This window comes from Hoplias malabaricus, chromosome 1 (assembly GCF_029633855.1).
Source record: "Hoplias malabaricus isolate fHopMal1 chromosome 1, fHopMal1.hap1, whole genome shotgun sequence".
NCBI classification, from domain to species: Eukaryota; Metazoa; Chordata; class Actinopteri; order Characiformes; family Erythrinidae; genus Hoplias; species Hoplias malabaricus.
The window spans coordinates 19,101,295-19,114,060 of record NC_089800.1 but is presented as its reverse complement, the minus strand read 5'-3'; the positions used below and the strand labels follow the sequence as shown (position 1 = coordinate 19,114,060).

Sequence of the window (12,766 nt, the reverse complement as noted above, 5' to 3'; positions counted from 1 at the left end):
TTTCTCAGAAAAATGGTCCAGCATTCTGCCTCATAGGCTCCAGGTCCTGATTCTGTCCTCCACAATAGCTCCAGGGGGCTGAGATGGTAAAGCTCCATTGACTCCATTGCCACCCCATGACCCTCATAAAGAGCCTGCAAAGAGAGACTTCAGCAACTCACATAATCTCTGAATATTTAGACCTGGAGCTAAATAGTTGACTGGGCACAAGCCAGGTATTTTCTCATTGTAGAGCAGTTGACTAGGCCAGAGCTGGGGACTTTCTCACTGTGGTAACCGAGATGACTAGTTCTGGGCTGGGGTCTTTCTCACTGTGGTAACCGAGATGACTAGTTCTGGGCTGGGGACTTTCTCACTGTGGTAACCGAGATGACTAGTTCTGGGCTGGGGACTTTCTCACTGTGGTAACCGAGATGACTAGTTCTGGGCTGGGGACTTTCTCACTGTGGTAACCGAGATGACTAGGTCTGGGCTGGGATATATCTCACTGTGTTGCTGGAGTATCAATGCTACTAGCACACATGCTTAGTAAGTTATTGAGCATAAACTCAACAAAAAAAACGTTTTTCTCAGTGTCTGAGTGTTTTTTTTTGTGTGTGTGTGTGTGTGTGTTTGTGTGTGTGTGTGTGTATGCAGGTCACACACTTTGGCCTGACATGTCCTACCTCATCAATTTAAATCAATATGATTTCATTCTTACAGTAATAAAAGTATCACATTAATTCCCCTGAAAATCCTCTTATCTTTCTGTAACCTACAAAGCATAATGATTACACAGTGGACAGCTTCTAATCAGGATTTCTACAGAACATCTATAGGTGCAACATAATATGTTCTTACCCGAGCAGTATCCAAGCTTCAGTCTGGCAAACTCAACACAGATTATACAGGAAAATAAAAGCTGTGAGTGGGACAACATCCAAAAGTGTATAAAAAGTTTGAATTATTTAATGGGTTTTTTCTTTTTTTTTTTTTTTGTAATTTAATGGCCTTCCATTCATTCAGACGATGGACCTAATATGGATGGAGCCATATTTGTTTGCTAAAAAAAATTATTTCTGAGAAGATATTATAACCTACCTAATAAACAAATAATGTTTTTGAAAATGAGTATAATAATAATAATAATAACAATAATAATAATAATAATAATAATAATAATAATAATATACTGAAATGATCAATAAGGAGTTATCCACTGTGATATTATGATGCAGTGAGTGAAAAAAAGGCTTATGACCCGAAGGGTGCCAGTTGGATCCCCTGGACTGGTGGGAAAAATGAGGTTTGATAAAGATAAACAAACAAGGATATCTCCTCCTTTACCCTTCAAGGCTAAAGTGCCCTTACAAAAGGCTCCTAAACCCCTGGGTGCCAAAGCAGCTACCTATTGCTCTGGGTGTGTGTGCTCACTGTCCTTAGTGCCCTAGTGGAGTTTGTGTGTCAGTTTGTTCATTGCCCTGACCGGTTTAATCATGGAGCCCATATTTAATTGAACTAAATAAAAGACAATAAAAGCATGTTTCATATCAGTTGTTTACTTTATAATTTACCATAGAATTTCATTTTCCAGTTTATATTTTAAATCACTTAGAATCTCCATGACAGTTTTCCCAGCAAAGTTTCAAAATATCAGTTCAATATCAATATGACAGTTCTTCGTTGCCTATTCTAATCTGAACATACTGTATGCATTGTATATATATTGTATATAAAACATCAAATGTGTTTTATGTTATTAAGGATAAAGATAACAATACTGATTCTGTAGATAAAAGGTTTATAATTACAGATGCTATTGTACATGGACTTACCAGGACGATCTGCAAGTGAAGGTTCAAGATCCTGACAGAAGGGTATGCACAGAGGAAAGAGAAGTAAAATGTGACCTGGACCTCCGCGGATATTCCCCTCCAGACTGATCCGGGGTGGCACTGTGCACAGATCATTGCTGGATACTAGTGAAAACATTCTCAGGGCCATACTAATCACTTTTCATTAACACAATTTCATAGCAGAGATAGACAGACAGACAGACAGACAGACAGAGAGAGAGAGAGAGAGAGAGAGAGAGAGAGAGAGAGTGAGAGAGAGAGAGAGAGAGAGAGAGAGAGAGAGAGAGAGAGAGAGGTACGGAGAAGGAATGCTATAAATCTATCACCCATCAATCCCAGTGCTGTGTCTAATCTGGAGGATTACGGCCTGATTGTAACCAGCCATGTGCTGAAGGTCTAGTTTAACCCAATCCCATCACAGGAGCCTGCTCTCTTCACGAGGACACATCAGATTAATTTCCTTTTGTAGTGCAGCCTGTGACATTTCATTGGTGGCAATAAGCTCTGAAAACTAGGACACAATAAATCATGCTAAAAAACTTGCCTTAAACATATCCTTTATGTCATAAAATAAATATTGTCCTTGCCAGAACAAATCTTCTAATTTCCAAAATATAAGACAATATTACAGAAGACCGAACAAAGCCCATTAATTAAAAATGTAACTATGTCAAGGGCGGCACTGTGGTGCAGCAGGTAGGTGTCGCAGTCACACAGCTCCAGGGATCTGGAGGTTGTGGGATCGAGTCCCGCTCCGGGTGACTGTCTGTGAGGAGTGTGGTGTGTTCTCCCTGTGTCTGCATGGGTTTCCTCCGGGTGACTGTCTGTGAGGAGTGTGGTGTGTTCTCCCTGTGTCTGCGTGGGCTTCCTCCAGGTGCTCTAGTTTCCTCCCACGGTCCAAAAACACACGTTGGTAGGTGGACTCAAAAAATGTGTCCGCAGGATTGTGTGTGTGTGTGTGGCCCTGCGAAGGACTGGCGCCCAGGGTGTGTTACTGCCTTGCGCCCAACGATTCCGAGTAGGCTCCAGACCCACCGCAACCCTGAACTGCATAAGGGGTCACAGACAATGAATGAATGATTAGCACTTTGTGTGATGGGGAGAGGGGGACATATTCCTACCCACCCAGAGATGGTGAGGGAGGGGGGGGATGCTTATTGCCCTCTCTTAGGACTCAGATGGCTAAGGCATCACTGGGAACATCAATGACTAAACGTTTCATTCCAGAGTTATCGGATGGAAACTGCTCCACAACCCACTGCTAATGCACTTCAGACCCCAGGCATTCCTTTTGTATAGAAAATATACAAAATGTGTGTGTACAACTGAACTTCTACACTGTGTGCAAAATAAACAATAAATAAATGGGTGTCTACCAGTTTTGGTCTATGAAAATGTCAAGTTATTTTTGTTGTTTTATCCTTATTTAATTGTTTTAATGTTTTTCAAAGCAACAAATAAAAAAAATATTTGAAATCCATTTCCCTGTGCCACTTTAAAGAGCTCTAAAGGGTTCAATTCAAGAAATCTATTCAGTTGCTATGAATAATTCAGCAACTTTTCTAAATGTAATTTTTAAGTCATAGAGTTATGAGTTCCCCGTGTCTGTGTGGGTTTCGTCCAGGTGCTCTGTGCTCTAGTGTCCCCCACAGTCCAAAAACATACTGCTAGTTAGATTGGCGGTGTGAAATTACCCACAGTTGTGAGTGACTTGGTGAGTGAATGAAATGGCCCACCAATGTGTGTGTGCGTGTGCGTGAGAGAGAGTGTGTGTGTGTGTGTGAGAGAGTGTGTGTGTGTGTGTGAGAGAGAGAGAGAGAGAGAGTGTGTGTGTGTGTGTGTGTGTTTTTTTTTTGTACGCAAAAAAACAACAGTAAAATACACAAACGTGCGTACATGCAACTTTATTCACACTAAACTCATGTTTAAGCTGAAGTCTGCATTGGTTACACCCACAGCGGTCTGTTTACAATGTCCTTTTTCAGTATGCAGGAAAATCCAAAAAAACAGGGCCATAAATCGCAGCAACATCCCAGCCCAGGAAAGTGTTTGTGGGGTCTCTGTTTGTTTGTTTGCTTCTTTATTTATTTTCATTTCGATTCCGACCACAATTGATATTTGGTCACCGAGGTTACAGTCAGGATTAGATTTAGGGTTTAGACTATTTTTAAAAAATATTTTCGTTATGAAGAATAAAGCCTGATTCCAGATTTACGTTGTATATAATGATACAATTCCAGCAGCACACTATTATATATAATACACCTGTTCATCTAACATTTCTTCTGATATCAGGGGAGCCATTGGTGGAACATTGCTGCGAGAACTTGATGGCATTTAGCCATATGACTGCATCACAAATTACTCTCCAATTCATCTCAAAGCTAATAGATGCAGCTACATCACTCCAAAGAATGCAGTTCCACTTCTCCACAGCCCTAAGCTTGTGACGGTTTCCCCCCTCTGGCCAACAGCTGACCGTGGGCATGGTGTTAAGATCATGTGTGGCTGGTGCAGGGTGCCTCTTTTGTATAGAGAGTATACAAACTGTGTGTGCACAACTCAGCATCTGTGTCCACAATGTGTTCACTATAAATAATAAAGTAATGCGTGTCTACAAACTTTTGGACGTAGGGTGTATTCCGTTGTTCTGCTTGTTTTATTGAGTTTTATATTTATTGATTGTAATATTAGTGTTTTCTGAGCCAATAAACCATTTAAATCCATTTCAATCAAGGTCTCCAAGTTTTCATTTGTGAGATTTTGAGTGTGTGTGTGTGTGTGTGTGTGTGTGTGTGTGTGTTTATATGCTTCTTGTTTGTTTGTCTGTAGACAGTCTGTGTCCACTGGAGGGAAAGTAACTAAACTCCACCCCAGTGGAAAGAAGGCACGTAAAAAGAGTAATACATCTCTCCATGTGGAGCTACAATGTAGATGTGAAAGGGGCGTGTATAGAGCTGGAACCTGTCTGTCCTGTCCCCATCCACGTTCATGTCTTTGTCAGAGTCACAGAAAAGGAGCTGGAGTAAAACTACAGAGACTCATCATTCACACACACAGGTGAGTCAGCTTTATTTAGTATATCTGCACTTTAAAACTGAAAATTAGTTTGTATTAAGCAACTTATTACACTGCTTTTCTAGACGTAATACATCTTTTGATGTGTTTGTACTCAGTTTACCTACGAGGTGGTGTATCCATCACACAGTCCCACCTTCCATTTTTATCTCCTGGGATCCAAGTTATGTATCAGTTGTTGGGTTTCAAACACTTGGGTCACTTTTTTACTCCTATACTTTAACCTCAGTTAACCTGTTTGAATCCCATTGATGCCACAGACCCCCGTAATTCACCACTCAATAGGAGAAAATGTTTGGGTGGATTATGAAATACGTTCCATGAATCTAGTCAAGGTAAATCAACTTTACTATAAAATCATGTAAAAATGTAATAACCTCTGAGTGGTCTTTTCATTGTGCAATCAGAGCAAATTATAATCCAAATCTGCTGTGTTCAAATGCAGCTCAAATACAGTTTAAAAAAACAAAACAAATACTGTGATCAAGTTTGACTCAATGAGGGCGGTCTCTCCTCAAGTTACATGAACTCAGACGCTGTGTAACAAGTTGCTGTCTATTCAAGTCAAGTCAGGTAGATTTTATTGTAATTTCGTCTATATACAGGGTGCACAGTACTCAATGAAACAAAACGATGTTCCTCCAGTAACAAGGCGCTTCTACTTGGAGCTCATGCTAGAAGACCAAGAGTAAAATAAGCAGCCTGTTCCATGACTAGTTATTCTGCTTTGCAACGGCAGGGTTCTAAATATAGTCTCAAACAGGCGAATTCAGACAACGAGGGTTTATTAACCTAAGGAACAAACCCCATTAACTTGAGTGTTTTCAAGCTGCAGACAAGTTGTGGAGAAGTGGATGGGGAAAGAGGCAGGGACTAATAGCATATTCATAAATCTGCGCTTACAGAATGAAGAGCATCTTAAACAATTTAAAAGCATTAGTGGATTTCTTGGACATCATTTTTAAACGTGTCATTTGGATGAGGATGGACTTGATATTAAAGGCATACAAAGTCAATAGGGTCTGATCTGATAAGGGATGTGATATGATTTATTAGTGATGCCCTGATTGTGGAATGTTTGCTTGTTGCCTTATCAGCATAGGGTCTTATCGGAAAACGTACGTAGTGCTCGAAGTGGATGTTTTCATATTAACTGAAGGGTATGGTCTGATAAAGGAGATTAACACAAACACACTTTCTAAATTCTGATAATGCTGCATGGCCAAAAACCTGATGAGTTTGATGAATGGGGGATTATGCTCTGTATAGTGATAAAGATCTATTGAATACTTTTCAGATGCTCTGAAATGGTGTTTGTAATCCAAGGCAAATCTTCCAACACCATTACCTGAACTTACTAAATGTTCCTATGGTGGAATGCCATCAAATCCTCACATAACTGTTCCAACATATAGTAAGGAGAGAGGAGAGTTCTGAAGTAGTAACGCCCACATTAATCCTCTTGATTTCAAATGAAATGTTGGATGAGCAGGTGTCCATCATTTTTGGGCTGATAGTTTCTGACTCCTGACTGGGACAACTATTGCTTCTTGTTACATGTACCTCTAAACTGACAACTGGCTCCTTTATACAATCCTTGAAAACCACATTAAAGAGCTGACTGACCCACAGCGTTAAAAAGGTCAGATGTTTCTTAGGCGGTTGATCTCAAATTTCTTAAGAAGGCAAAGCTATGATCAGCTTTCATCTTTCATATCCAACCGAACAGAACAAAAGCAGCGGATCCTGGATCAGGAATCTTCCTGTGAAAGAGCTCATACACAACAACATGAGATTTAAGAGTCCATTCTGGGATTTGAGTAAAGAAAATCACAACTTCGACTGTCTGTGAAGATGAAAGTGGAACTGGAGATCATCACAAAAACCGTGAACTTGAAGGAACATGTCAAGATTTTCAAAGAGCATTCAGGGGAAAACCCTGCTGTAAACAGCCTGCTGAACACTCGCTGCGGATGAATACGCTTTGAGAATAATTGTAAAAGCCTTGTGAACAATTCAAACTCATTCATCTTCAAAACACATACATCAACTAGCCATTAGCATTAAAACACATTGCCCATTTTCTCAGCCCCGCTGTCCCTATAGGTGCACTTTGTAGTTCGACTGGCCTCTATTTTTTTACCTACATCCTTTCACCAATGTTCAGGACTGCAGCACTGTAAGAATGTTGCGCTGGCACCCTGTGCCCAATCACTGGCCATTCTGTTAGCTACACCAAACTTATTGGTCCACATCGTAGAGATCAAGTCATCTGTCATGGCACAGTTTGTGTTAGTTGTCCACAGTTTACTGCCGGCTTGTTTTTATTTGGTTGGTTGACTACTCAGTCCTTCACTAACACAAAGGAGCTATGAAATAAAGTAGCACTGCTGTGTCTAATCCATTTCTACCAGGACATATTATCACACCAACAACACGTCAGTGTCTTTGAAGAATATTTGCTTTTTTGTGGTCCTGATCATTGAGGAACAGGCTGAAAGAGGCTAGCAAAATATGCAGAGTAACAGTAGACTACACTATGTGTTGGAATCAGGCTTTATAGGTGTTGATGCATGTCTATGACACTTGTCATAACACACATAAGCTCATGACGGTGTTATGAACGAGGCGCATCTTTATGAAATGTTTTATAAATGTCTAAAATGTTTCACTGGCTCTCTCTCCTCACAGATGGCAGCAGTAATACAAGTCTGTGTTTGCTTTCTCCTTATCGGGGTGATTCCTGTGAAAAGTGGAAGAACTCCAGGTGAGATCCGAAGGTTTTTGAAGATGCAGTTAAGCACTGGAAACACTGGACATTGATACATATAGCAGGGGTTCCCAAAATTTGTGGACAAATGACACCCAAGGTGCACCCAATTGCTAGCACACTTCAGCTGTACAACCACAGTTGAGCCGCCAATGGAGTGAGCCACTTTAGAGGTTACAATCTTAAAATGTCACCATGGCTAATGGCACATGTCCACTACAGAGCTGTGAAGCCCATTAGCAATGGGCTGTGGAGCAGAGAAACTTTTCTGGCATGAGGGAGCTCATCAAATACCTGCAGTTCAAATGATGTCTCAAATCTGGAACTAATTAACTTACATCAATAGCTTACCTCAGGGCGGCACGGTGGTGCAGCAGGTAGTGTCGCAGTCACATAGCTCCAGGGACCTGGAGGTTGTGGGTTCAAGTCTCGCTCTGGGTGACTGACTGTGAGGAGTGTGGTGTGTTCTCCCTGTGTCTGCGTGGGTTTCCTCCAGGTGACTGTCTGTGAGGAGTGTGGTGTGTTCTCCCTGTGTCTGCGTGGGTTTCCTCCGGGTGACTGTCTGTGAGGAGTGTGGTGTGTTCTCTCTGTGTCTGCGTGGGTTTCCTCCAAGTGACTGTCTGTGAGGAGTGTGGTGTGTTCTCCCTGTGTCTGCGTGGGTTTCCTCCGGGTGACTGTCTGTGAGGAGTGTGGTGTGTTCTCTCTGTGTCTGCGTGGGTTTCCTCTGGGTGACTGTCTGTGAGGAGTGTGGTGTGTTCTCCCTGTGTCTGCGTGGGTTTCCTCCGGGTGACTGTCTGTGAGGATTGTGGTGTGTTCTCTCTGTGTCTGCGTGGGTTTCCTCTGGGTGACTGTCTGTGAGGAGTGTGGTGTGTTCTCTCTGTCTCTGCGTGGGTTTCCTCCGGGTGACTATCTGTGAGGAGTGTGGTGTGTTCTCCCTGTGTCTGCGTGGGTTTCTCCGGGTGACTGTCTGTGAGGAATGTAGTGTGTTCTCCCTGTGTCTGCGTGGGTTTCCTCGCTTTCCTGCGTGAGTGAATATGTGAGCGTATGTCGCCCTGTGAAGGACTGGCGCCCCCTCCAGGGTGTGTGCCCACTATGCACCCAGTGATTCAGGGTAGGCTCCAGACCCTCCGTGACCCTGAACTGTGTTACAGACAACGAAAAAATGAAGGAATGAATCAATAGCTATCACTAATATCCCTTTAGCTCACACTTGGCATAGAGCATGATTTCCTTAAGCTTATGCAGTTTGCTCCATCATGCCCCAATCTATCTGCAATACGTTCCTCTGGATGCAACTAAAACCTTTGCCAGAAATTATGCATCTTAAAGTAGCTGAATTCACTCATTATATGTCAGTAAATTCAAGACATATTTTTTTTCCTCTTTTATCAGTTGTGCGTGTAACCTGTACTTTCCATGAGGACTGCCTCCTACCCTGTATCTTTACACCGGACGGTGGTGAAGAGATCCGGTGGTTCCGTCAAGATGTTCTGGTGTACAGTGATCCAAAGACCAGAGACCAGCCAAGTGAGCTGTTTCTGGGCAGGGCATCAGTATCTACTCAGCAGCTGACTCAGGGTAATGCTTCTCTCCTACTGCAGCGCTGCGTGCCACGCGACAGGGGGAGCTACAGCTGCAGAATCAAGGGGAAACAGGAGAGAGAGACCTTGGTCATAGTGAAAGTGGAAGGTAAATGTATTGACTGTGCCCAACCATGTACAATGACCATTATTACAGTGAGTGTATGCAAATACACAGCTCCCTATGTAGGCAATAGGGAAAAATGCAGCACACCCATCACCTATTGTTTAAACACTGCTATCTGGGGTGGGGCTGAGAACAAAAACACATTTATCTACTAAATACTTTGTACATATTTGGTTCCATGCGTGCTATAAACCCAACTAGAAATCTAGCCAAGCCTCCATGAGTAACTGTGTTTATTATAATTTGCCATTTATGAGTTTGGAATCACTTTTTATATTAATAAATAATAATTGTAGGCTAAATTTGTGTGCAAATGTCAGGGAACCTTTGACAAAAAGACATGTTTTAATGGACATTTTTAAGGTACATTTACAGTTCATTTGGTTTATGTTTGGGAAAAGAAACACAAAAATATAACTTATGCTAATTTTATAGCACCTTTTACATTTCATGTTTTTATTTATTTATTTGTTTGTTTATTTATTTATTTTTAGAAAATAAACAGGGGTGTTCAAACATTTGCAATGGTATATATATATAAATCACTGAAAGCATGAATTAATACGCATTCTTTTCTATGGATTTAGCTCGTATCCACTCAGTTAATCTGGACTTCACTCGCCTCAGTGGTTTTGAGGAGGTGAAATGCTCGACTCTGGACGTGTACCCTGCACCACATTTGTCCTGGTCAACGGAGCCTCCCACACCATTAGACAAACTGAGCCCCATCACACGCAAAATACCCAACAAGCAGGGACTGTATGCAGTGGAGAGTAAAGTGAGGAAACAAGAACATCACTCCAACTTCACCTACATCTGCACCATCAACTCCACCTACTTCACCCAGACCTGGAGAACATCCCTGACAGAGACAGGTCTGCTCAAGAAAAAAAAAAAAGTACTATATTCACTACACACATTATGTATTTTAAAAGAACATGTTATGAATAATTTTGTTTTCTGCAGTCATCAGTGGTGAAACCTTCACATCGAGGTCATGCTCATCTCTTGCCTGGATGGAAATCAACCCTGCTGAGATGAAGAATCTCACCATCCCTTGCCAGGCCCCCTGGGACAAGCAGAACTTCACCCTGGCCTGGACATTTTCATTACACAGAACAAGCAAACCCATGGTCATTTACACCAGCAACAGCACGGCACAGCTGATGTCCAGCCAGTGGAAAGGCAGGGCAGAGGTGGACGTGAAGGATGGATCCCTAAGACTTCTCAACCCTGAGAGCAAGGAGAACACAGGCTTTTACACCTGCATCCTCTCAAACCTGCAGAAGACACATGAGGGTCACACAGCTGTCCAAATCATTCCACATCAACCTGCACATGAAAGTACAGTAGACCATTCGCCCCCATTTAAGATTTACAGTAGGTAAAAGGTAACAGTTTCTCTATTTAATGAGAAGCTCAGGGAGAATTTGTTGGCCAGCTCATTGAAAACCCCACTGCACTGATGTAAGGTTACAGACACTAGACCATGACCATCTGCTGATACAAACGTGTGTTAGACTTCCTCTAACTTTTCGTCAGTGGTCAGTTTTTGAACATTTTAAGACCATTTTAAATGATTTGTAAACTGCAGTGTATAATTACCAGTAGGAGTAAATACAGTACTGTGCAATAGTCACAGTTCACGTGAGTCATTTGGCAAATGAGTTAATATTTAATAAGTGATTTGTTTCTCAGCAGCAGGAAATAAAGTCTGAAAATGCATGTTACCCCTGGAGGCTGGAGCAAGTCCCTTCAGTCCAGCCTCCATAAGAGCAAGTCATTTAGTATTTTCATATATAAAACTTAAGATACACAAAGTAGCTTCAATAACTACCTAAAGTATCATAGGTGTCAGTACAGAGTGTGGCATTTAATGTAGCTTTGATTTAAAAGCCTTTTTTAAAATATCTACAGGGATGTTTTTGTTTGGCTTTGTTTTGTTTTGGCAAATTTCCAAAATTCAATCTTTCTTTGTCTGTTTCTAATGACAACATCCCAAACACATTTAATGATGTTGAGGTCTGTGTTCTGGGTTCTAGTAAATTCCAGCAATTTGTTTGCGTCCAAAATAAGTCCACCTTAAAACAGCTCACTACTAATAATGTGTTTGTTCAAACTTTCTGGACATATAGAGAAATATAGCAGAGTACACTGTGCTATTTTGCTGTAAATGAGTCATTTAATAATACTATGTCCTTATCTCAGATCCGGTTTCTGTTTTCTGTTTCTTATTTCGAACATTTCCTTGTTTGCACAAATACATAATCTTTTCTCTGCAGGTGAGAGGAAGGAGGTGAAAACAGAGAAATCTGCACCTTGGTGGGTTGCTGCTGTTGTAATCGCCAGTCTAGTTGTGATCGCAGCATTACTTGTGGGAATAGTGAAACTGCAAGGTGGGAAGGAGATGATTACATGAGTACATAGCATGTTACTTCATTCTTGCCTAATTAGCCTAAGCAAATCAAATGAATGCATTTTTTTTGGCAGATGACTGTACACGTTCAAATAACACTGAAAGGGCCAGAGATTCACTTCAGGTCAAAGGTAGGCTTGCAGCGCTAGGAATATTCGCATAACATTATGTACAATCTATCTTCAAATATAGAGATATATTTGTAGTACATTTACTGTTACAAGCTTTAGTTGCTGAGTGTACACTACCCTAGATATTTTTATGTAGACATTTAGTGCCACTGGTCAAATTACATGTTTTGATCTTTATGCCTGTACAAAAGTCACAGCATTTGTAATATTTAGTTTTTCTCCAAAATTATGCATCCTATGATTGTGAAATCACCTGCTCAATTCCTGGTGATGCCTTTAGAGTCCAAGAGAGCACAGCCTCCCTATCCATTAACTGTCAGAATAGCTCTCCCACTCCCACTGTGGGAGTCTTTGCTAGCTAACAGGTAGCAATGACATAATTGAAGAGTATGCAGCAGATCAACACAAATGTAGTGTGAAAAAAGGTGCCCACATTTTTATACATTTTATTAAGGAAATTCATTTCCTTGTCATAGTTACTGCAGAAATGACTGATCCTCTTTTAATGGACATATCCACATATATAGTAATCAAAACATGTTGGACCCTATGTATTCAAAAATATAATTAGTTTTAAATACTATACTAAACCTTATGCTTATTTAGTGATTTTTCAAAAAGCTTTATCATTTAAGCCCTTTAAGGATGTTCACCTTTTACAGACACATTTATTTATGAACAGATCTTTCTTTTACAGTAACTGCTGAAGCCAGTGACGCTGTAACTGAGGGAAGCCATTTAACAGCTGATCCGACCAATGAGCACAAGTGAAAATACAGCACCATGATCAAACCAGAGAACATGCAAATGGACACTAGCTGAACTGATC

The 12,766-nt window shown here is 41.1% G+C and overlaps 1 protein-coding gene across 2 annotated transcripts; it reads left to right on the top strand.

The window, feature by feature from the left end:
• The first annotated feature begins 4,833 nt into the window (after window positions 1-4,833).
• Window positions 4,834-12,766, top strand: hhla2b.1 (HERV-H LTR-associating 2b, tandem duplicate 1). 2 transcript variants are annotated; one of them, XM_066670970.1, is made up of 8 exons: window positions 4,834-4,895; window positions 7,605-7,680; window positions 9,076-9,372; window positions 9,978-10,265; window positions 10,357-10,734; window positions 11,673-11,786; window positions 11,881-11,937; window positions 12,635-12,766. In XM_066670970.1, the coding sequence occupies exons 2-8, from the start codon at window positions 7,605-7,607 to the stop codon at window positions 12,706-12,708; spliced, it is 1,284 nt and encodes a 427-aa protein (XP_066527067.1). In that variant the 5' UTR covers window positions 4,834-4,895; the 3' UTR covers window positions 12,709-12,766. The 2 variants fall into 2 exon arrangements, with proteins under 2 accessions (XP_066527067.1, XP_066526990.1); XM_066670893.1 differs by having other exon boundaries at window positions 10,357-10,770.